Source organism: Columba livia, chromosome 3 (assembly GCF_036013475.1).
Source record: "Columba livia isolate bColLiv1 breed racing homer chromosome 3, bColLiv1.pat.W.v2, whole genome shotgun sequence".
NCBI classification, from domain to species: Eukaryota; Metazoa; Chordata; class Aves; order Columbiformes; family Columbidae; genus Columba; species Columba livia.
Genome location: NC_088604.1, coordinates 71,018,456 through 71,043,706, shown reverse-complemented (window position 1 = coordinate 71,043,706; position 25,251 = coordinate 71,018,456). Strand labels below are relative to the sequence as shown.

The window sequence follows — 25,251 nt, the reverse complement described above, 5'->3', positions numbered from 1 at the left end:
TAGGAAAGCTTGCAAAAGAATGCTTGCTCACATGACACATACAGAGGCTCCCAAGCTATCCTGGACACAGTGATATGTTCACACACCTTTGGCTACCACAATTAGCTCCTTTGGTTTTGAAAACCTGTAGTAAAAGATGATCTGATTAAAATCTCTAAAACATTGCATTTATCAAAGAGTTTTACGAACTCAATTAAAACCCAAGGCTTTTCAAATCCTCTCCTGCACAGGAGAAACAGCTGCATTTAACCCACATACAGAGCTTTTTTCTTACACTTTAACCACCAGATGTGTACCATAATGCAATAACCCAGTGAATACCTTAGTGGAAATCAGGTATACTAAAGGATGGGGAGGGTGCCAGAGGTGCTGAGGAGGGCAGGGCTCTGCAGAAAACAAATTTTTGCACTGCAGTAGGGAAAAACCCACCATCTGATAATATGTGAGGGGAAGGAGCCACAGAGATTGGTAAGCAGATGCTGGCTGTGGCTGGGGACAAGACGCGGCCAGGGAGTTGGGGGATGTGGAGCAGGAGACAGGGAACCCAGGCGCTGGTATGAGAATTGAAGACGGTGTTAAGATTGTTAAAATTGTGTGGGGCTAAACAAGAACTGAGTAGTTTTCAAAAGCCTGTTTGCTAGCAAAGCCTTATTTGTATTCTGCCCCTTCATTTTATCCTTCTTTCCCCATGAATAATTGTTTCTAAAGCCCAATAAGCCTGAGCCTACATGTAATTGCACAGTATCCAGCCCCTTCTCTCTGTCACACTTTAACTGTTCCTTGAGCTGAGTCCAGCTCCCATCAGTTCCTTTCTTGGCGCATTTGCTTTGCTTCCCTGGCCTGGCATTGGTGATCTCCCAAGCCTCTAAGGATATCCCATGCCTTGCTGTTGTTCACAAGTTGCCTTAAAATAGCTTCTAGCACAGAAGACAACCAGATAACATGGTATTATAGCACCCTGCAGAGGAAAATAGCACAGGGTTACAAGCAGGATCAGCTCTACATTTTTCACATAATCTGTAAAACAGCATCTAATCCGGTTCCCAGACTAGAATGTCTCTAATACATATTTAGTCTTGCACTCTTAGCTTTATCCCGAACCCTCAGTACAGTGCAATTTCTATTTAAGGTAAGTGGAAGTTCCTTTTAGGAGGAACTCATGATTCTATAAACTTTTTGCCTTCAGTTGCAGAAGTCTGAACTGTGTGACCCAGCAGTTTCCATTCAAGCCTGTTTTCCTCATCCAGTATTCAGCCCCCTCCTGCCTCTGGTGAGTCACTAACACATTTGATTCAACAAGTTGTTTTGAAGCAAGACTAGTGACCTAATATGCCAGAGGAGCCATGAAATGGTGCTGCAGTGCAACTTTTCTAAGGCAAAGGCCACTTGGGAAATGCAGAAGGAGCTGATGTGGAAATAAGGATAACACATGGATGAGCAAAGTCTGACACTGGATGAGTTTATGCATGCAGTGTGAGGTTAAATGTCTGGTAAGGAAGAACACTAAGTAGCCATCTGTGGGTGTTACCTTACAGTTATGCTACTGAACCAAAATGAACTCTAAGTCTTGCTCCCAAATATAAGAAAAAAAAGGAAAGCCTATGTCAAGAAAACACAGGAGAGAAGGAATTCTTTAATTAAAATGTAAAATTTAACTGTTTTACAGACTTAATATTATCTGAATCTGATAATCATGATTACTCTGAGATTAAGTGGAAGTTGGTCCTTATAAATTATTAGGTATACATGGCTGAAATTATTATGCCATTGGGACTCTAGTGTCAGGAGATATTAGAATTCTGTTGGACCTACGATTTCGCATGCTTTCCAGCAACATTATTCCTGTCTGCTCTCTAGCAAAGAAAGACCTAACCATTTGAGAACAAAAACATGCTCCACAAAACAAGAGAGTGCCTTCAAGTTTCCCAGTATCCAGTACAAATGATTGCGTCTGATTTGGTAATCCATCCAATTCAAGGTTGTTTGAATGGCCACACCACAGCAAAGGGGGTCACAGCACAGGAGAATTATTAACTGAACGTACCTGCCTTGTTTGTTTGATGCTGCCTCACTCCAGTGCGAGTCAATAAAACTTTGTGCACTGACACACACAACTTCCAGCACCCGCCAGCTGGGCCAATATGGAGATTAGCAAAGCTGCCTTTCTCTTTCTTTTCTTGCTCAGCTCAGGTAAGAGTCCTTTGCCTTCTGCTTGCCTAGGTGAGATGGGGGCCAAACACATGCAATTTCCACCTGGTGAAGGTAGGTCCCCAAATCCCTGTGTCACCACTTACCTGGAAGACAATGGATTTGGGTCTTCCTTGACCACCAAGAGTTGCTGTTGAACTAAGCAAGAGCTGTGGTTGCTCCAGTGTTGTGTTTGTTAGAGACATCAGAAGAGCAACAACAGTCTTGCTGTCTGTGTGGGAAACTAATGGATCCCAGCAAACCTGCCCCATGGCCAGAAATGGGGGCACTCTTGGAAAGGAGCCCCAGAGCCTGTTATAAAGACATGGCTGTCTCTGGTTTTGACAGCCTTTTTTCCTAGCGTTGTTTCTTTTCTCTGTTATTGCCAAGTACTCTAATCCTTATGTTCATTGTTTTAAGATTTGTAAATGCGTTGTGAAAAACAAAACATCAAAGAAAGGAAAAAGTTGTTCTACATGCTAGAGTTTCAGTTTTTTTCATAGTTGCAATCTTAACAGGAAATTTTTCATTCCATGTGATAGGGAGGCCAAAATCTGGTCAGCGTTAGTTTCTGCAGTATTTTTGGTGCTGCAGGACTAGTTTTGTGGAAGGCAGTACAAAATAATTTGTAACACACAAGAACTGAGTAAGGCTTTTTACTTATATCTCCGTCAGTTTAGTAGATTGTAACTCTTTTTGAAATTTGAAATAAATATTCTCTATCCTGAAAACTTTAAACTTAATGAACTATGTGAATCAGATGGCACATCTTCTTTCAGGCCTCTGTATAACTACTCAGTTTGTTGTAATTGCGGTTAAAAATACAGCTATAAGTGTGCCAACACAATAAAAAAACACAATAAAAGACACAAGCATTTTACAGATATAGTTTTAAAATATAGATTAAAACCAAAGGTGACAGAAAGATATAAAGGGTATATTTTAGCTAGAAATATTAGAGATATGACCCAGCATTAAAAATTCTAGTTATTATTTAATGCTAAGAATGATCACTGTAATTTTAATTCTTGTTTGTAAACTTTGTTTTTGCAGAAAATGAGCCTCATTCAAATCAAATACACTTCTCAAATAAGTAAGAATTTTATAAAGGCTAGGAAAAAAAAAGATTTTGGCTTTGTCTGCAAGACTCTGCATTTGTTTGCAAATACTTTTTCAAGTGGCTGTAAATATTTGCATTTTTCTTACAGTAGTATGCCCTGCCATGTAATTATAACAGAAAAGGGGAAAAATATATTTATGACCCAAATCAATTATGACCCTGTAAATATTTTAATAATCAAATGCTGTAATTATAATGACAATATTATTGCAAAGTGTCAAATAGAACAGAATTAAGGTTGCATGGAAGGTGTGCCATAATAGGAATTCTTTACTTGTATTTCTTGTATTTGTGGAGAGTATTGCAGCATCCCTGTGGTACTGTTTTAAGCTAGTTTAATGTTTTCTCCCAAAACTCATTTCTTCTTAATGCCACTTATGTTTTGAAATAACTAGTGGAATCAGTGATTCATGAGCCTGTCACATGAAATTTTATTGGATCCTTTTTCACTTTATCTTTTTTTTTTTTATTTTATTTTATTTTTTTTAAAGCAGCTATCCTTTTCCTTCATGCATTCCTTTAAACTCTCAGCTCTTATAGCCAAACTTTTCCCTAGCCTGTATACAGAAAATTATTAAGTAATTTGAATACAGAGTTATTACAAAAATGATGAACTGAAAGTGGTAACCCCAGTGACTGAGGATGGCTTGTTTCTTTCAAGAGTCAGAGCATTTGAAAGAGGAAGCGATGAGATGTCTGATAATACTGAAGTCGTTACATGTGGGTAGATATCACCAATGGACAATCATTGTTTCACATCCTTCTTGAGTCCCATTTCTCCACTTTCTGCAAAGTATGGGCCGCCAATATTTTGTTTCTGATATACCTCACTTTTTTTCACTCCTTGGGTTGTCTTCTCTGTTCCTATCACTTTATACCCTAGGTTTGTGTTTCTTCTTATGACTTTCAGAATGATACAAAGCACTGTTCAAGCCAGTTCTCCATCCTGTATTACCTTGGCTTTTCAGTGATACTAGCCTTTCTTATACTAGGAAGGCAAGATTAACCCATATTTTGTCACCGTTAACAATTATTCCAGCATATCAATGATGATCTTACTCAACCAAGTGACAACAATTTTAACACAAAAAATTGAAATAATCATATCAGCATTCTCATTTTAACCTCTTTCTCTCTTTTTCCCTGTAGTGGAAGGAAACATACTAGACAACTATGTGAGAACAGAGGGAGCTTGGCTGCTCAACCCAAAGAAGCAACTTTATAAGACAAATAGTAAAGAAGAATGTGCAGAGCGATGTGAAACTGAAATTAAGTTTAACTGCAGGTAATTTCCACTGGTGCACATGTACATCTTTTATTGCACATTATGGGGCAGTTTGCCTTGTGTATGAGCAGTCTGAACTTCTGAGTGATTTCTTGAGAGCATCTGTGTCTGATGTTTGCTGGAAAAACAAAAGGTGTATAGAAACAGTGTCTGGGACAGATTGATAAAGACAGTAGAAAAACAGAAATCAGGAAAATTATGTCGCATTTTTATTGGAAAACATCTTGAAACCTTCATGCACATCTTGGCATACTGAAAACCAGCTTGACATGTTTTTTCAAGACACCTTTTGCAATGAAGAGTCATATTTAATTGCTTGGAAAGTTAGGGCAACAATAATGGCATGGTTTATGCTCATTGCATTACCTCTTGTCATGCAGATACATCCCTTATTCTGAATTTTTATAGATTTTGGACTTGCACATCTTCTATTTACTTTCAGAAAGAGACAGACACCTAAACATTAGCAATCTGAAACCCTACTTCCATCCAAGCCCTCTCTCAGCACTTGAATTTAACAAGTTTCATTTCTTAGCCTCTACCTCACGTCTGAGCCTACCATCATCTGAAGCTGTAATAACATCAGGATTGTGTTTTCCTTGCCTCCCTAATCAATTATATGATATCTATTACAATCAGTGAAGAACAGATGTTCTCTGGCAGGGAAAGATTTAGGGAAAGAAAGGTAAATGTCAGGCAGAGATTGAAGATCAGGCCAATACTGCAACACTCTCACATCAGTGCTCCAGATCAACAATTTCAGATCAGTACTTCAGGCTTGTTGTCCCCCCTTAGCAGTGTGTTGGACCATGCTTGTTCACTACATCCCTTCTTGTAAATCTGAGATTACTGAGAGCTGGGCTTGGATCGGGGGGAACAGTCCCCAGTGTATTTTTGACCCAGGACCATCAGAAATCCCCAGATAACTCATGCACACTGTTCCCAGCAGCCCAGATGTGATCCCTCTCCTCTGGAGAGACTGTGAGAATTTACAAGACCAGGCACAACGGGGTCATACCAGTTGATCTTATGGCTACAGAATGAGCTTTGTCAGTATTTACATTCCTGGTAGAGAGCCACCAATGGAATGCCGTGTTGCTACTGCTCTTTTTTTTTTTTTTTTTGGTTCAGAAAAGTTAGCTGTTGAAATGAGACAGCCTGTAAAGAGTTTTCCTCAGATGCTATTGTGAAGGTCACACTATCTGCTCCGGTTTTGCAGATGTATAAACTAGGTTCTTGCTGAGAAGACAAACGGCAGAGTTTTCCAAAGTGCTTAAATTACTTCACTTATGATGACTCAGAACAGTTATCGCAAGGTAATTTAAGGTCCTGGCTTGTTGCATTGTACCTGTTCCTTGGTAACTGCTGAATACCACAGAATGTCTCATTTCTTGACTGACCACCAGTTTTTTTGAAATAAGGTCAAGGTCCCTTGTACATATATCCTCTTCAACATGTTCTCTTGAGACTCTGGCACATTATAAATCTTCTTTTATCCCTTGTCATAATTGGTTCATGTAGCTCCCTTTCAACCTAAGTCTGGTAGAAAGACTTGAGAGTCAAAATCACCACTGAAAATGGGAGATGTGATACTCAGTGATTTGTGAAACATTACTCAATCTCAAATATCGCTGAAGTGCAGTGCTTGCTAAAATTATAACTGAATACTAGAAAAGGTGTTTAGGACAATAATGCACACATCCAGCTATTGTTTCTTACATTGTCCTCTCCTCTTAATTTCAACAGGGCCTTCTTATTCACCAGTAAAGACCAACAGTGTTTAACATTGGCTGAGAACACCAAAACAGCAGTGATATTCAGAAGAACAAATGCAGTTCTTTATGAAAAAAGAAGTATGTCTGTGTCTATTTCTTTTTTATATTATTTCACTGAGATACACTTTCCAGTGAGACTCATATAACCCTATTGTAAACTGGGGCTGGATCAGATGAAGTGGGTAAGTTAGGCCTTACCTAATACCTGAGTTTTGCCACATTACTAGTATAGCAGCAGTACCATTTTTTCTTCCCCAGATTAGTAATCTAGCATATTTCCTGCTCCCTAAATCCTAGAGTCCACAGGCAAAAAAGAGCACTGTTGCTCAGGGAACACAGAAGGTACTGGGAGATCTGTGTCCAGCTCTGGAGCCCTCAGCACAGGGAAGACATGGTCCTATTAGTGACAGTTCAGAGAAGGCCACAAAACTGATCAGAGGGCTGGAACACCTCTGCTATGAGGACAGGCTGAGAGAGTTGGGGTTGTTCAGGCTGGAGAACAGAAGGCTCTGGGGACACCTTTTGCAATCTTTCAATACTTAAAAGGGGCCTAAGAAAAAGATGGGGACAGACTTTTTAGCAGGGCCGGTTGTGATAAGACAAAGGACAATGGTTTTAAACTAAAGGACGGGAGATTCAGGCTACAAATTAAGAAGAAAATTTTTACAATGAGGGTGGTGAAATGCTGGCACAGGTTGCCCAGAGAGACAGTAGATGTCCCATCCCTGGAAACATTCCAAGCCAGGCTGATGGGGCTCTGAGCAACCTGATCTAGTTGAAGATGTCCCTGCTCATTGCTGGGCGGTTGGACCAGATGGCTTTGAAGGTCCCTTCCAACCCAAACTATTCTATGATTCTATGGTTTTTATTATGTGATTCTATGATTTTTATTACACCCACAAGCTGGTGGGAATATCCCAGAATCATGATTAATTAACGTTAATAGACTTGCAGTTCCTATTGTAGAAGGAAAACTGAATGGATCAATTAACAAGTTACAAAGCTTAGAGACTAAACAAACAACTTTCATGTCAATAATCCTTACTGATTTTGCTTCAGTACTGTGAGCAGGAGATAGATCATGATTCTGGTTTACTGTTGAGACATTCCTTGGATTTGCTGAGGTTAGAACCTGGATGAGAGTCCTGCAATTTTCAGAGAGGATTTGTTACTGCATCCTTTTAAGCTTTTGAGATCATAGGCATGGATACTGGTGTCTTGGAAAACAGAACTCCATCAGTAAAGGTGTGCAAAACTGTAGTTTTACACAACTGAAGTGTCTGAAAATTGCACATCTACTTGAAGAAAACAAAAGATGGACATATACATCATGAACATCAAAACCACATCCTATTGTCCATGTGTCAGGTGTTTTTTGTGTTGTTCATCTCTTCATTTACAGAGAATCTCAAATAATCATGTGTCCGTTCTAATGGTAACATCCATTTAATCTGCTACAGAACAGAATGGAAAATATAGCTGGGCAGATCACATCACTGCCTCCAACTGCTGCTGCTGTCCTGAGACTTCAAGGAAATTCCTTTCCCATGCCCAGATGCTTTTTGTAATACTGTTGTTGAAACCAACATTATTTCTTCAGTTGAAGCAATTACTTGATGAGACCTAATTGCTCTTTATGATTGCATTCAAGGAAAAGCATGACAATTGGTTTAAAATGCAAAGTTTTCGAAATAATTTTTTCTATGGTGTGTTCTATAAAGGAGAAAGTTAACCTTCTCTGGCTTACAGAAAAAGTGACAAGAATTAAAGCTAGCATTTGGGAATAGTTATCCACATAACTGTTTGTAAATAGTTAACCCAAGGAACATGAGTTGATTTTGAGGATCAAAGTTGGTTGTTAGTCATCAGACTGAAAAAAAAAACCTAAAGGTTATATAAACGGTCAAAAGATTATGCAAACACAAGGAGTCAGCACTTGACTGTTTCAATGTTCAGTTATTGAGGTTTTTATGTTAATATATTGCAAAACTGTTTGAGGGATCCAAATGGCTCCCAGCTAAATTTTTCTAGAGTAGACATGCCCATATATACACATTGAAATAAAGACTTGCCTTTAAATACACCTATATATCCAGATCTAAACTACCTATCAGCCCACAGAAGAGCTGGACCTTATTCCAGGTTCAAATATTAATTCTTTTCACTTTTGACAAGACAAATTTGTATTTAAAGGGTGTAACTTTGGTATAACTTTGATGTGAAGAAAAACTGATGCAAAACCGGGTCTCTACAAATATCTGATTTGGACACTGCTTAAAGATATTGAGACAAGTCAGGCCAGAGCCTAAAAGACAGATTGCTTAATTGTAGCAAGAAAGGAGGAACCGGCTGATGAAATATACCTTCTGCATAGAAGAATGTTAAATGAGTTTCCTGCGTAGTTTTCCAAGCCAGAGGACATATGGCCTGACAGTGACTGTCCATAAACTGCAGATGCAGAAGTGCTGGAGGAACGTGCCAAGATCTGTGTTCCTTCAGCGGTGCCTGGGCAGAGCCGCCCCTTGCAAAGCTGCTCTCCCCTCGACAGCCACCAGCTCTTTGCTGGGAAAGGTGATTATTCAGTCCTCCCAGGGAAATCCTAAAGGCTGCAATGGGGTTATGGTTGCTCCCTCCCACTGGGGAAAAAAACGACAGCATCGAGGTTTCAGTTCTCATTTAGCTTATTGATTAATAATTTTATATAAGTTAATGTTTTTAAGGCTACTGATACAACCCTAAGCTTATTCAACATTAAAATTCCCTTTGACTTATATCAAGACAGGATTTCATTGTTCATTCTTTTTCACTCCTTCTTTTTCCTTTTTTCATGAATATACTATTAAGTTCCAGCACCTAAGAGTACAAAAGCATATGTAATATGTATCTTCAAATAACTGCCCATTTTATCTTGTACAACAGAATGTAATTGTTTTAGCATATCATGAATCACTTGAATGAATGAACTTGAATGAAACAATGTCATCCACATTTATATGAACTTAAAAAAAATTGGTTATTTAAGTTGGTAAAATGTTATGCATATGCATCTGTGATTCTGTCCTGTTATCTTCTTCAGCTGAATTCAGGTGTCTCTCTTTTAAGGTCTGATTTTAATTACTGTGCATAACTATAAAAACATCATGGGAGGCAATGAAAGAAAATGTGTTTCTATTTTGTTATAGCACATATTTAAATGTTAATAGCATATTTTATTATTTAAATCTGCTGTTTAAATGTATTAGGATGATTTTTTTATATGTTGAAATCCAGTGGACATGTCATGATACTGATTAATTAAGTACATATAATTTCAGTTTATCTTCTAGAATGCAAGAAGGGAAAAGGAGTGGATTACAGAGGCTCAGAAGCCAAAACTCAGAAAGGTGTGCCATGCCAGAATTGGGCTGATAATTCCCCCCATAAGCCAAAGTAAGGCATTTTTGTGTATGTTTATATGTTTTTTTTCTCAAAATTTGCTAAGTTTGCTAATTTATATGTGCTAGATAGTCTTTGAAGCCATTTGTTCAGTGTTCAAAGTCTTCTGATAAAGTGTTTTTCTACACTTATCTAAAATAAGATAATTCTCTAATCTGAGTTGTAACTCAGAGACCTGCAATTTAGGCTGCATGACCAATAGGGACACTGTCAGTTGCACTTGAATTTTGTGGTCATTATGTGAGCAAAACTCTAGACAGGAAAGCACCTGGTTCTGCTGAAATAAGCATTTTCCATTAATCTCACCAGGGCAAGAACAATGTCTCTTGGCTGAAGATATAACATGTGGCAGATGAGAGAGTGATGCATCAATTTTTCAGTGAATCCACAGACAAATAACAGGGCAGTATTTCTTCAATGAAAAACACCCAACTGGGTTTATTTAGGAACTTCCTATTGAGAAGGCATAGCAACCAGGTTACAGAGAACTCCCACATTTCACCAAACATCTTCTTATTGCATCTCCCAGGGGGAACATGTCCCAGAGGAGACTTTCCTCTATGTGCCACAGGGTACCTCACCTAGGCAAAAGTTACTGGAAACTGAATAGCTGGAGTAAAGGCAAGTACTAAACTCATGACTGGTCTTAGAGGCACCATATTTAGACTACACTTCTAACTCTATAGCTAGGCTACACTTTCAACTCTTCAGCAATGGCACGCTGTAACAATTAGAAGACTTCTAATGAAAAACATCTACAAAATGGTCCTCAGATAAAGATTTAATTTGTAGAGTCCTCAGGTGAACCATTGTGACACTCTCCTTGTTCTCTAATCCTGTTTAAATTCTGTTCCAGTTACACACCTGAAAAATATCCCGATGCAGGACTGGAGGAAAACTACTGCAGAAATCCTGATAATGATGAAAAGGGACCCTGGTGTTACACAACAGATCCTGCTACCAGATTTGATTATTGTAACATCCCAGAGTGTGAAGGTCAGGACACGTACTGATTTCTTTCCCTTTTTGGAAGATATGTTCAAGAATGTGAAGCTGGTCATAGAATCACAGAATCATTTTGGTTGGAAGAGACCCTTAAAATCATGGAGTCCAACCAAAACCTAAATCTAGCACTAAACCATGTCCCTAAGAACCTCATCTATACATCTTCAAACACCTCCATGGATGGTGACTCAACAGATTCCTTTGTTTTTAATTGAATATTTGTTCCAAACTTGAGTTTAGTTCAACCTGATACTTTCCAGAGACATTTTCACCAGCAATCAGGAAGACATCAAAAGCCCTCCAAAACAGATCTGAGAGTATTCATACATCTTAATCCTAGAACTGAACCAAATGACAGTTGCTAGTGTAAAAGTCAATAAAATGTGACAGCAGCAAGGCACAGCTTTTCAATTATAGCTCAGAAGTTTTAATTTAGCTCTTTAAAAAACTATAGTCTGTAATGTTGGGGGGTTTTCTTTAAATGGAATACTATATACACAATCAACTAGTCGCAGTCACCTTACCAAGAAAAATAAGCTTTTACTTTGCCAAAAAATGTCAATCCTTCAGCCTTGTGCTCTGATCAAGCTCTTCAGCTTCATCTGAGATGAGTACGCAGCTTCTCAGGGAGTTTCTGTCTCTCTTGTCCTCATTGTGCCTTGCTCCTACAGTGGAGTGCATGCACTGCAGTGGAGAAAACTACCACGGAGTTGTTGCAACAACAGAGTCTGGGCTTGAGTGCCAGCGCTGGGACTCCCAGCAACCTCATTCTCATGGATACCTTCCGGAAAAGTGAGTCAGACTCTCTGATGGGTTGGTTGTTGTCAATGGTGGCCTGAAGACCACCCAGCCCCAGACCTGATAATTGTTGCAGCTATTAGTGACATTTAAAAAAAACAATATTTTTCCTGTTCAGTTTTCCAGAGAAGGATCTGAAGATGAATTACTGCCGTAATCCTGATGGTGAACCTCGACCCTGGTGTTTCACTACCAGCCCAACTAAACGCTGGGAATATTGTGACATTCCTCGTTGCAGTGAGTCTGACTTCTAGAAACAAAGACATGTAGGCAGCTTCCATTCACGGTGGTGCAAGGAGCTAGAACAAATGGAGGAGGCCTCGAAGATAAAAGAAAGAATAAATCACTGATTACTTTTACCTCAAAGAAAAAAAAAACCACAAAAATATTCCCCAAAAACCCAACCTTGACATGAACCTCCGATGGCTCTTCTGAGGCTAGACATTTCTGTCATAGGCAATTCTGAGCACGTCTCCCTTCCTTGATGTTCAGTGGTCTCCGTTCCTTGATGTTCAGTGGTTCTGGTGTTTCTTCTGATGGTCCTCTTTTAATGTCAAACAGTTTCACTCTTCCTGAAAATCTTTTGGCTTTTGTTTTGCTCTTCCAATTCAATTCTCCACATTTACAATTACCTTCTCCCCTAAAAAGCCTGCCCTTTCCATGATACTTTTCCTTGGGGCTTCTCACCAGACCTCTTCCTTGCTGTCTCTAACTCTGCACCTACACCCGTACCCCAGCACTGAAGGACCTGCCACTTTCCCCCGAGTTTTCTTCATGGTGTTACCACTTGTTCACTTTCCAACTCTGTTCTGGTGGGGCCACTAACACCTGGTTGTGTTGTCTCCTGGCTGCTGTGAAGGAGCAGATGCAAATGCCCTTCTGGCAGTCTGACTGCCTGGAAAGATCTTGAAATAGAAGAACGAAAAGCTAATAAATTTTTAGATCTTTTCTCTACCTTTTGGCCTTTCCAGACATTTTGGTCTTTAAACCTTACCTGCAAAGAAAGTTAAAAGCCTGCTCAATCATAAAGCTCAAAGCGGTTTCGGTTTTTACGATGTCTAGAAGGAACTGCTTAGTTTTAATTCATTTTTCTGCAATAGCAACACCTCCACCAGTTCCTGCTCCGGGTCGTCAATGTCTATCAGGAAGAGGAGAAGACTATCGAGGCACAATATCTATTACTGAGTCAGGAAATACCTGTCAGCGCTGGAGTTCTCAGTCTCCTCACAGACATGCTCGCACTCCTGAAAACTATCCCTGCAAGTAAGTGAAAATCTTCCATTTTTCATTGTCCATTAATTCATTTTTCTTCCACTACATTGCAAAGTTCCTTGGTTACACCAGCATTCATCACCTGCTGGATTCCATCTTTTCTATTTTTCTGCACATTTCTTTTTGTTCACTTCTTTGTTCTTGGATACGAGTGTCTCCTCCTCTGATTTTCAAGAGCTGCTTGATTGACTTTTTCCTTCTTCATTTCCTCTTTTTACGGTATTGTTGCTAAGGTGAAGCAGTGTGGAGTAAGGAATTTACATTATGATATTTGCTTGGGGCTAGATTCTTTCACCCTATGTTTCTGCCATGCTGCTCTTGGCCTCAGAGTGCTACACATACAGTCTCTTAGTAAAGTAGTATAGTCTCTTAGTTCATCCATCAATCTAGCAGGTGACTGGTTAGCACATCTGAAACACCACTGCGTTGCAATTATTCGTCTAGTAAATGGCATCAGTAAATGACAGTAGCAATTACCCACCAGTAAATACAACAGGAAACTAGGCAGCAAGGTACCTTCCCCTGTTGTTCAGAACCTTTACTAGGTTTCCAGGAGAGGCTCTTCTTTGCCAAGTTTTCTGTTTCAGGAGCCTAGAGGAAAACTACTGTAGAAATCCCGATGGTGAGAAGATGCCATGGTGTTACACCACCAACAGAACTGCCCGATGGGAATATTGCACCATCCCCTCCTGTGATGGGACAGAACCAGAGGCACCTGGTAAGAACAACAATAGACATCTGGAAGTGAAGGGTCATCAAGGTTTATTTTGAAAAATCTCAGTTGTATTATTGCTGTAACTCTTGGTACTGCTATGTATCAGCTGAACTCCTGAGCCTTGCGTAGAGCCCAGGCTGGTGTGTTCAGTCTAGTGGATAAGTGCAGAAGGTCTTGAGTTACCTGCTGACCCAGCTCAGGAAAGTTACAGTAACACAGGTCTTCCCATTTTGCCAATTTTTAATTTTTAAATGTTCCATGGAAAAGTTAGTTAGCTTTACATGCCAGCTCCTGAGAAACTGAATCCAAAGCAGAACCCAAGATAATTTAAGAGCACTGAACCAAGATTCCATAAGAAAACAATTAAAAGAAAATTCTCCTTACACAAGGCAGGCTTGTTCCACAGATGCATCTGTGGCAAAGCCACAGACATTCCCCTAGCATGGAGAAGTTTTGATCCATATGTGAACGATTTGGTTCATTAGCTGGAAAAAGTCCCCATGTCTGACAGCAAAATTGATGTACAAGTGCTCTTAATCTAGCCTATCATGACATTTTTACAAACATTTTTTGAAATCTTCCTTCTGATCTATGGTCTGAGAAGTATTCTGTTACAGAGAGTATTACATGGCAGTCAGTGAAATACTCTGGCTTGTTGTTTTCTGTTGCCTTTTTGTGCTCATGTGTAAATATCAAAGTATCAAGATGCAAGGGACTGGTTTCTGTTATTCACTACAGCTGTTGATGTGCCTGAGCAGGCTCAGATTACTGAGGAGTGCTATCAAGGCAATGGTGTGACCTACCGAGGCACAGCTTCCTTTACTCTCACGGGAAAGAAGTGTCAAGCCTGGAGCTCAATGTCACCGCACCGACACAATAAAACAGCAGAGCAGTTCCCAAATGCGTATGTGTATTTCCCATTTCCACATTTCATTGGACAATGACCATTCATAACCTTGTTTTGCTTTGCATCATCTTTACACAACATTGATTTTAAAACTGGGAAAGGAGTGCACTCAATAAAAGTAATCTTTTTTTTTTTTTTTTTTTTAATGTGGAAACATTTTGTATTAACCTCATTTTGAAACAAACCACAGTTGTCACTACATTGCTTCTAAAGGAATTAAGAGTTATCATCATTTTTCCCTTATACTGTAATGAACTCTTTCTATACATGAGCTTCTTCATGAGTTTGTCTTTTGCTTGCTAGTCTGCAGTTCATTAGAGCTTTGAGGAAGGGTTGGGTTATTTTCTTATTCCTAATATTTACTATTTTTTTATTCAAAAATGCAAAACAACTACTTATTCTTAAAAGCTATTAATGTATTTGAAAAAAAGTAAAAATAATCGTATCTTTAATATACATATGTACATTTACTTATCTGGATTTGTATGTAGTATTCTAGAGTATTTTAGTATAAGTGTTAGTTACTGAATAAGTATCTCACATATTTGAATATTCTGCATATGTTTCTTGATTTCTATATGCTGGAGAAAGAAATTCTGTTGCACACTGTACAGGATAAATGGTAACTCTGTAGCAGAGCTGATTTCTAAAATGTTCTTTCAAGTTCTCCTCAGAGCAGTGGCATGGATGGGCATACAATATGCTTACATTTGTAGGGACCTGAGGCAGAATTATTGCAGAAACCCGGATGCTGATACCCGCCCGTGGTGCTACACCACCGACCCCAGTGTGAGATGGGAGTATTGCAATCTGAAGAGGTGTGACATTCACGTACCAGTGACTTTACCAAAACCTCCTCAGACAACACTGGAACCAAATCCTGGTGAGAATACTTTCCAGTTCCCCCAGAAATGCTCAGAACCAGTGTTTTATTAAAACGTCATCAAGAATATAATGAGGATGAAAGACAGGAAACTCTAGATAATTACAGAATTTAATATAACACTGTGTCTATTCTTTTCATTTTCTAAACTTTCTTCTAGATTTTTATACTAGGGTTTCTGCTTTTGATTTTAGATTAATATCACATATTTTATATACTACATCTGGCAACACTGGATACACAAGGAAACAGATGACTAGAAGTCTCCATGCTACTGGGAATGGGCTATTAGTAACGACAGCAAATATAGAAGGAATGGCATTTTGCTGGCAACTGTTCTGAAAAAAAGTCTTTTCCTGTACCATGCATTCACATTTCCAGGGCTCCATTTCCCACCAGAGAACAGCTGGCTTTTTTTATTCAGTTCAGATGCAACTTTTTTATGCAGTAGATGGTTAGAGTGCTGCAACTTTTTTTTTTTGCTATGAGATGTTCTTCTGGTTAGGAGGCTAATCATTTTGGCTGAACATGTATTACTGGTTTTTACCTGCTGTAAAATGTGGCAATGGACAGATATCAGTGTCCATAAGGAAAAGACTTTATGAGGGCATGGTCTTTGTGGTCCTGCCTTCTGGAGTCATGAGGGGTCAACTGAATCTAAGCTTCTTTGATTGGTAACTTTCATGATCATGAAGAAAATGTCTCAAATGCAAGGAAATTAAAATGTGATTGTTAGCCATCATTGACACTACGGTGTCCTTCTTTCCTTGTATACATACTATGTAGGGTATGTAAGTCCTAGTAGCATTTCCTCAAATGTATTTCCGCTTCACCACTATAAAGTGTGGACGTGGCCCGATAGCTCACAGCGAACAATCATTTCCTTTTCCTCTTATTTCACAGACTGCATTAATGGTAACGGTAAGGATTATCGTGGCACAGTAGCAAAAACTGCAAGAGGCAGGACTTGTCAAGAGTGGAGTTCTCAGAAACCTCATAGCCATGACTATTTCACACCCATGACTCATCCAGGGGCAGGTTTGGATAAAAATGTAAGCAACTCTTCATTTAATACTTGCTTTCATTGAGCTTTGCCCATCTTCTTCATGGTTCCTCAGCAAGCACTTCATGCCAGGTCTTTGAAAATTAATTTATTTTTCTCAGCTCAATCCAAGAACCTGATCATGGTAATGCTTGTCAACATGAGCAATCCATACTTCTGTGGGGGACACAGATGCCCAGAAGCTCTGTTGAAGGCCCCCATCCACTACTAATTTGCCTTTCAGTCCTCCAGCTTCTGTGGCAGCCCATCTTACAAGGTTCTACAAGCATCTGACCCATCCTGTAAACCATTCTCCATCTCTAACCTTCATCTCCATACTCATAACACACGTACTCATCACTAGTTCTCTAGACTTTTATCACCCCATATATAATACTTGCTTGGTTTATGACAAGCAATGTAGGCAATAAAAGAGCTTGTTTCATTATTTTAGTTCTTGCTTTAGCCAATCCTCTGGTGGCATCACATACCTTGTATTGAATTCCAGCTCACATTGGGGAAATGCCATCCAAAAAGCTGCCTGTCACAAATGTTTGGTTCTTGTATTTGGCAGAGACTCTTGCGGAAAGGAAGCAAACATCTTCTTTTTTCATAAGAGATGGGATGTGTTTCAGAGTAGGAAAGGGATCTAGAAAAATATCTGGTAGCACACAGTTCTATGAATCAGTATGGCCAGTAAGACCTAAAGAGTGATTCAGCTAACCAGGCACAGCACGTCAGGCTGAGTGCTGCACCCCTGCCCCTGGGACTCATAGGCATCACCAAGTTGTGCAAAAGCAGCTATGCAATAACCACTTCCCCAGAGTCATGCAACCAGAGTGGATGTGAAAAGACCTCAGGGCTGAGCCTACTGCTCCTACAAACTGCAGTGGAAGCAGGAGTAGGAAGTTTAGTGCTTTAGAAAACCCCATCCTGGGTCAAGATCTCCTACTTTTTGAGAGTTCAGAGGTCCAAGCTTGCACTAGTGAACCTTACTGCCTGAAGACAACTTAAGAAGTTTCATTTTTATTATCTTTTTCTAAACTCACAGAGTAAATAGAAAAATGAAACTAATTTTGACAAAAGGAACTGGAAAATACTTATCAGTAAGGAAGCAAAAATAAATATTTCCCAAATTTAATTTGATTTTATTTTGAAACAAGCATTCATAGGCTTTTTTGTCCTGTGGTTAATAGCTGGTGTCATTATTCTTTGTTACAGTATTGCAGGAATCCTGATGGAGATGTGAATGGTCCTTGGTGCTACACAACAGACCCAAGAAAAGCCTGGGAGTACTGTGACATTCCTAAGTGCCGTAATTATTCATTTAAAGACTAGTGTCTCTCTTTCCAGTAATCTTTCATGACAACTGGAGGACATCCAGTGATTAAGACAGTGCAATAACTTTAGATTGGAAATTCAGGCTGTGGAGAAGTGATGTTCAAAATCTGTGTTCGAAGTCGTAAGAATGGTGTTTATTCCTTTGAAGTCACAAACCCACCACAAGTTGTACCTGGAGCCCACTGAAGCTCATGGGGCTTTTGCCGTATGTTTCGAAATAGGTTTGTTCCTGCAGAAGTTTCCCCTGCTCCTGGCTGGTCACTTGGTGTAACTGTGTGTGTGGCCAGGCAGGGGTGCTCTTATCCTAGTAAGATTTTTTCACCCATGCTCCTGTGGCTCTGGTTCTGTCCTGGATATAAAACCAATTTTCCCTCCTCTGATATGGTAACATATCAGATGTCCAGGAAGTGCATCTGGCCCTAAATAGTTAACCAAATTCCATTGCCTTTGTCACTAGTAATCAAGCCATTCAGCACTCTGAGTGAAGTGGTGTGACAAAGTGTACCGTGATAAAGTTCTACAAAATTTTGGGTTGAAGTCCTTCCATATCCATCAACAACAAAAGCTATGCTGGGGAGAGATGTAGTTCCCACTCAGAAGAACAGTGACTTTCTTGCTGCTCTATCCTCTCTGCTGGCATTTTCACATGGTTATATTCATTTTGAAGGTCCAAATTATTTTTAACATTAATATGGGGTTTTTTTTCAGTTGTTCAGGTAAAGAACAGAGAAAACATAGCCTTTCCCTTTAATTTCACGTGTTAGCTCCTTTTGCTGACAAGAAATTCTGAATTCTGTGTTGATAAAGAGTCAGTTGCCCATGGCTAAATAAGAACTACCATTTTTTAATAACTCAGAGACATCTGAAGTACCAAAAGATCCAGCGATTATAGTGGACAAAATTTTGTTCCACAGAGACAGTAATTAAATTTCATGTGCCACAAAGACTAGTTCAAAATCAGCTGCCAGTGCAGCTTTTTCATTGGTGGCATCTGTAAGAGTATATTTAATGATGTTTGGAGAATTTATTTTTTCTTTCTCTCCATTTCTTTCTCCTTCCCCTTCTGTTTTGTTTTGGTTTATGTCTGTGTGGGGTTTTTTTTGTTTATTTGTTTTGTTTGTTGCTTTTTTATGTCTGACTGGAGATGTATTCATGTGTCATTCACTGACTACTGAGAAGTGTATGTGAAAAAAATTTGCCAGGCATTTTAAAGTGTTCCAGATGAAGGTAACCTAACAAAATATAGCTGGTGTGTGGTATACAATTGCCTACAGAGAATCAAAAGCTGAAGTGATAAATGTAACAAGGTTACTTTCTACTCTTCAGAGTGCATAGTAGATGTATAGTGAAGACGCTAAATTACGTTATAGTGATTCTTTTTCTTCTTCTGTAGCTCCTGCTCAGTATGAGTGTGGAAAAGCCAAGTTCAGACCAAAGCTGTGTGCACAAAGGATTGTTGCTGGGTGTATTTCCAATCCACACTCCTGGCCCTGGCAAATCAGTCTACGGACAAGGTATGGCCATTCCCCATTATCTTTATGTGCAAGGAAACTTGGTCTCTTATCGGATGTTATAATCTGTGGTTGCAGAATTCTAAACTTGATTTTAATTAAAAAAAAAAAAAAGCGCTCAAGGATCTGTCTTATGTGTGCTAATCTTAAAGGAAGTCTTTTAAACAATCAAGAATGCTCTGTTTTGTGATAAATACCTATAGAATCGATACAACTGGTAATTTCAAAAACACTTTAACTAAAAGGCAGAATGACTTTATATCTGTCACTATATCCTATGGTAGAATCAGTATCCTATGAGTAGAAGTAACCATTTGAAGTACAGCTAGTACAGATCTTGATCAGTCCTTCTATGTGAGTGTTTGATCCTACTGGTGAAGTCATTAGCAAAACTAGGAATCAAAGCCAGCTTCATCTCTTTCTGTCTGTGATCAGAGCTAGATAAAAGCCAGAATCTCTAAAACGGAATACATCACTGCAAATAAGCGTGTCCAGTAATAGAAATACTGGTTAAGAACACATATTCAGATGTTTTCACACAAGGCCTTGTCACGGAGGCACCCCAAAGTCAGTTCTAGGCAGACAAGTTCCAAACCAGACTTTATTCTAGCCAGAAAAGTGTAGCCAATAAACAGACTAGAAACAGGGTTTATACAATTAGTTAGCACTCCGACAACATAAAATACAGGTTCAGATATCAGTTGAGGAGATTACTGGGGTACAACAACATAAGAATAATGAGGATCCACAACATGCATGAATATACTCACAAGAAACAAAACCAGAGGCCTGTCACTCCAGGGTACCCACAAGAAATAATCACTCGCTTGGGTTGGATGAGGGCCTGTACTTGCTTGGGTTAGGCAAGGACTCATTCAAGGACATATCCAGTAAATAACCATTCAGCCAAACGAGGAGGTGAGGTGCTCTCAATCCTGGGAAGTCTCCTTAGACAGCATCCCAGTCTAAGAGGAGGACTCCAGTTCACAGACTCACTGATTTGAGAAGACATCTCAAAGGGGTCTTTGGCGGGGACCCCATTTTATAACCTGGTCAGATCTGGCTGTGGGCATTACAACATAGTCCAGAAGCTTTGCAACTACCCTGGGCACCTTTTTTGTTAATGGCCCTGTCAATTGACTCAGGGTCCTGTTAAGAACCCTGTCAATTGACCAAGGGCCCCACCCCTCCTGCCCCACCAGCTGAAGTCACCCTGCCCTGGGGTAGGGGAGGATGTGACTATCAGCACCTTGATAACACCCCAGGAGTGTACATGGGGACAGGCACAGTGGGGCACAAAAGGTGCTAAAGAGCATCTTTAAAATGCCCCATTGAAGGCTCCAGATCTCAGGGGGTATGTGCAACTGCCACAGGCCTTAAAAAAAGTCCACACAACACACTACTGTCATTGTAAGAAATATTGTTCAAAGAACGTAAAATGATTCTTAATGAAAACTTGGAATAATGTCTTTAGTTTGTAAAGGTGTACATGTTAGAAAAATTACCAGATGAACTGCAGTAGAATTAACTTTCCCACCTTAAACTAATGCCCTTTTCATGCCTCTCTGCTCTATTACAGTTTTGGCCTGCATTTCTGTGGGGGAACTCTGATAGACCCTCAGTGGGTTCTTACTGCTGCTCACTGCTTAGAAAAGTAAGTATCTGTTATCACCTGCACCTGTTATCACCTGCACAGGATTTTCTCACGTTAGGAAGAAAATCAGAGGAGAAACAAAATGGACCAAACAATCAACCTGAGCTGTACCCAGTTGAGAATTGAGCCAAGTCAATTCATGATTCATTGAAGCAGAGTTTTGACTGAAGAAACAAAGAATAACAAAGTGATAACTTTTCCCAATTTGATTTCATATGCCATAAAAAGGGATTAAGAAATTAAGTTTACACCAAAGCTGTTTTGGTTTTGTGTGGTTTTGTTTTGTTCTGTTTTTTTCTGGTTTTGACAAAAAAGTTGCCCAATAACATCATAAATCATCTACATCCTGTGTGTATGTTCTGTAACTCACCATGTGCCGTCATTTCCAATAGGTCCTCACGGCCATCTGCATATAAAGTATACCTTGGATTACACAGAGAAAGAGCATCAGAGGCATCAGTGCAAAAACGAGATGTTGAGAAATTGTTCAAGGAGCCACACAGAGCAGACATTGCTCTGCTAAAACTGAGCAGGTATGCTTTCACCTGAAGTGTTCCTTCATTCTGATGAGACAACTAGTAGTTGCTGGTGTCAAGGAAATGTGTGTTTCTCTAGATGCTTATGCTGCTTCTGCTTTGTTTTCCACGGCTGCAATGCAGGTCCAAAACAGATGCAGGGTCAGCACAATTCATATGTCTCCTTAATTGAGTCTTAGCTGCACCCAATGGCATGTCAGACTGACTCGGGTTCTGCTGCATACTTAGTGTCCAGTTTGAAAGTGATTTATAAATAGTCAGACTGGATGCAGACAGAGCAAGTTAATACCTGTGTGTTAAATTCCGCTAATTTTTACCCCTGTGTAGCTTTCTAATTAGGATTTGTTGGCTATGCATTAACCTAAGCCAAAGCATTCTCTTAGATTTATATTAGTAATTTTATTATCAAAAGACTCTAACTGTTCACCTTCTCAGATCTTTCCACTTTGTGTACCACATTCTGAGGGATCAGAGCCTAAAACAAAAGGGGCTTCGCACATCAGAAAAACCATTTACCTGAAGCTCAAGATTTAAAAGAAAAAAGACTGACTGTATATACAATCTTTTATAAACCTGAAGGTGGTATCAGGGATAAATGTGCTAATGATTGTTGCTGTACAAGTATCTTGTTTGTTTCTTTCAGCCCAGCAGTCATCACTGATCATGTAATCCCAGTTTGTTTGCCAAAAGAAAACACTGTGTTGGGAGGAAGAGAGGAGTGCTATGTGACAGGCTGGGGGGAAACAAAAGGTGAGACAGCATTAACACAGCTGAAAGCTCTGTGTTTGGAGATTGGTGTATACTTGTATCCAAAGCACATTCACACCCCACACAAGCTTGCAAGCCCACCTATTTCATCAAAATTCATCAGGTACTGCCATTTTTTCCACTGTCTCCCTCTGATTTAGATTCTCCTAAACCACTCAGAGCCATGTGAATTGAAACCACCTAAGCCAATATTAAGGGAGGAGAATCAGACCTAAGAAGCTGCTAACTCTTATCTCTCAGTCTGCTCTACTTTTCCCCAGTCAGCTTTCATGTAGTCGGAAGGAAAGTTTTTCTAGGTTTAGGCTATTTCTTAAGTACATGAAGGTGAGTTTGCTCATTCTCTTGAATGATTGTTTTCTCCCAACTTGCCTTGTTCAGAAGATCTCCCACAAATATAAACATAACTCCCAGTTTCTAAACCTCCCACTCTGTCTTGATTGAGAAGGGCATCAGTACTTCTCTGCCTCCTGACTTCTGCCCATCACACAACTTTTAACTGCTTGCTTCCTACCTTCTTTCTTCCACAGAGAAGAAAATGCAGATACAGAGAAATAAAAGGGCTTGGGAATGACTGCCAGCAGTACCAGTGGGTAGTGGATCCATATGGATGTACTGTGGGAGCAGGAATGTCAATCAGTGCAGCATGGGTTTTGATTGGTGGTAGAGGGCGATAAGTACTATGATACTGATGATGCTTACTGATTTTGATATCACTTCATATTATGCATGGAAAGTATATACATAAGGCATAAAGACTATGCTTATTTTACAGCTCAGATATATCTCTATATTTGTATTGTGAAGATGTTAATTAACCTCTGTCATTTCTTGTGTTTTCTTTTTGTTTTTATTTGCAAAGGAACTGGTGGTGATGGTTACTTGAAGGAAACTGGTTTCCCTGTAATTGAGAATAAAATATGCAACCGCCCTGAATTTTTGAATGGAAGGGTCAAAAAACATGAGCTCTGTGCTGGGAATATTCATGGTGGTACAGATAGCTGCCAGGTAAGAAGGTCTCTGAGCATCAGAGTTGGTTGTAAGCACATTCAAATCAAATAATGCATTGAAAGCAGCCTTGTAGAGAAGGACTTTGGGGTACTGGTGGATGAAAGACTGGACATGAGCTGTGAATGTGTGCTTGCAGACCAGAAGGCCAATTGTATCTTGGGCTACACCAAAAGGAGCATGGCCAGCAGGTCAAGGGAGGTGATTCTGCCCCTCTACTCTGCTCTGATGAGACCCCACCTGGAGTCATGTATCCAGCACTGGAACCCTCAGCACAGGAAAGACATGGACCTGTTGGAGACAGTCCAGAGGAGGTCATAAAAATGATCAGAAGGCTAGAACACCTCTCCTATGAGGATGGGCTGAGAGAGTTGGGATTGTTCAGCCTGGAGAACAGAAGGCTCTCAGGAGACCTTTTGCAACCTTTCAATACTTAAAAGGGGTCTAAGAAAGAGATGGGGACAGACTTTTTAGCAGGGCCTGTTGTGACAGGACAAGGGGTAACGGTTTTAAACTAAAGGAGTGGAGATTCAGGCTACACATGAGGAAGAAAATTTTTACAAAGATGGTGATTAAACACTGACACAGGTTGCCCAGGGAGGTGTTCGAGGCCAGGATGGATGGGGCTCTGAGCAACCTGGTCTAGTTGAAGATGTCCCTGCTCCTTGCAGGGGGGTTGGACCTTTGAAGATCACTTCCAGCCCAAACTGTTCTATGATTCTATGCATAGAGAACCCTGCTCTGGCTAGAGCTCCAGTGTTTGCTTTTAACTTGTGCAGCCCTCACAGGTGATAGTTACTTCTGGTTTTGTGCCTCCTGTGAGAAGGCCAGTCTTGCACTTGGGGCTGTCCATGAAGGAATCATCCTGTTCTTCTCTGTTTAGGGGGACAGTGGAGGACCTCTAGTCTGTCTGAACCAAGACAAATTTGTCCAACATGGAGTGACCTCTTGGGGCCTTGGCTGTGCCCAACCCATGAAACCCGGTGTTTATGTTCGAGTTTCCAATTATATTCCTTGGATTAAAAGTGTAATGGAAAGCTACTGATCCTGGGTATGGACCGCACTCTTCTGGAAAGCAGTATGCACGCTAGAAATACAAGATTCCAAGTGCAATACTAAAGCTACAATCATTCGTAAGAAAGAAAAATAAATATGATCTTCTATTTTAAATTGCTATAAATTAACAGTTATTGCCAAGAAACCCAACTGATGGTGCATTACCCTCTTTCTATATGTTTTATGGTTTGCTGTGTTTGACAATACTCCTAACCACCTCTGAAATATGTGTCAAAATTCCCAGTTTCAAGCATAACTGCACATCTGCCTTTCGATCTTATATTAGGCTCTACAGTGACTTTTCCTTCTAAGGCTGACTTTCCCAAGATGCTGTGCTTCCAGCAAATGAAGAAAGGAGAATACTTCTCTTTTTCTATGAGTTGTATGAGCCTCTTACCAATTTAATGATACAAACCAAAAAAGAATCTCACTGTACATGTCTCATATGAATGTGAAGTTTTGTTAGATAGATATGATAGCATTAAATACACAGGATGGGGAGGTGAAAATAAAAGAAGTAAACATATTTGGTTTGTGTTTTCATATTTTTATTTTCATAGAAATCTGTGCATCAGCAAAAGTACAAATGTTGTATCAGAGATATAAAACAGTTAATAAAAATAGCCTCATCCTAAAGTTAGTCTATAGTGAAGACAGAAAAGTAACTGTCAACCATTAAAGCAAGTAAAGACAATCCATTTAATGTATTATAAAATTTTATTGTTCATAGTACCCATCTGTTTCACTATATAACTTTATCCCACTATATAACCATTAAATGTACATTTTTCTTCTCCAAAAGAAGGTGTTGTACACATGCCTGTGGTTAAAAGAAGTGATAGCTCAGACCTTTAAATGTGCTGTCCAGGGAGATCTTGGCTCACAATTGCTACCTATGAGGCCCTGCTCTCATCCTGCACCCCTTGGATATCAGCCAGAGAGCACCCCACAGGAGC

General features: G+C 39.7%; 1 protein-coding gene across 1 annotated transcript; it reads left to right on the top strand.

Annotated features, from left to right (window-relative positions):
* Positions 1-2,051: 2,051 nt before the first annotated feature.
* On the top strand, positions 2,052-24,821 carry PLG (plasminogen). The gene is made up of 19 exons (XM_005507615.4): positions 2,052-2,190; positions 4,457-4,592; positions 6,339-6,445; positions 9,682-9,796; positions 10,659-10,798; positions 11,479-11,599; positions 11,724-11,842; positions 12,706-12,868; positions 13,465-13,595; positions 14,331-14,496; positions 15,216-15,382; positions 16,286-16,434; positions 17,646-17,739; positions 19,159-19,279; positions 20,856-20,930; positions 21,323-21,463; positions 22,110-22,216; positions 23,094-23,239; positions 24,123-24,821. The coding sequence occupies exons 1-19, from the start codon at positions 2,142-2,144 to the stop codon at positions 24,282-24,284; spliced, it is 2,409 nt and encodes an 802-aa protein (XP_005507672.1). The 5' UTR covers positions 2,052-2,141; the 3' UTR covers positions 24,285-24,821.
* The last annotated feature ends 430 nt before the right edge of the window (positions 24,822-25,251 follow it).

Coding starts and splice junctions, on each gene's coding strand:
- PLG (XM_005507615.4), top strand. CDS start 2,142: ATGGAGATTAGCAAAGCTGCCTTTCTCTTTCTTTTCTTGCTCAGCTCA. Junction 9,797..10,658: donor AATTCCCCCCATAAGCCAAA/GTAAGGCATTTT, acceptor ATTCTGTTCCAG/TTACACACCTGAAAAATATC. Junction 21,464..22,109: donor GCTCTGCTAAAACTGAGCAG/GTATGCTTTCAC, acceptor TGTTTCTTTCAG/CCCAGCAGTCATCACTGATC.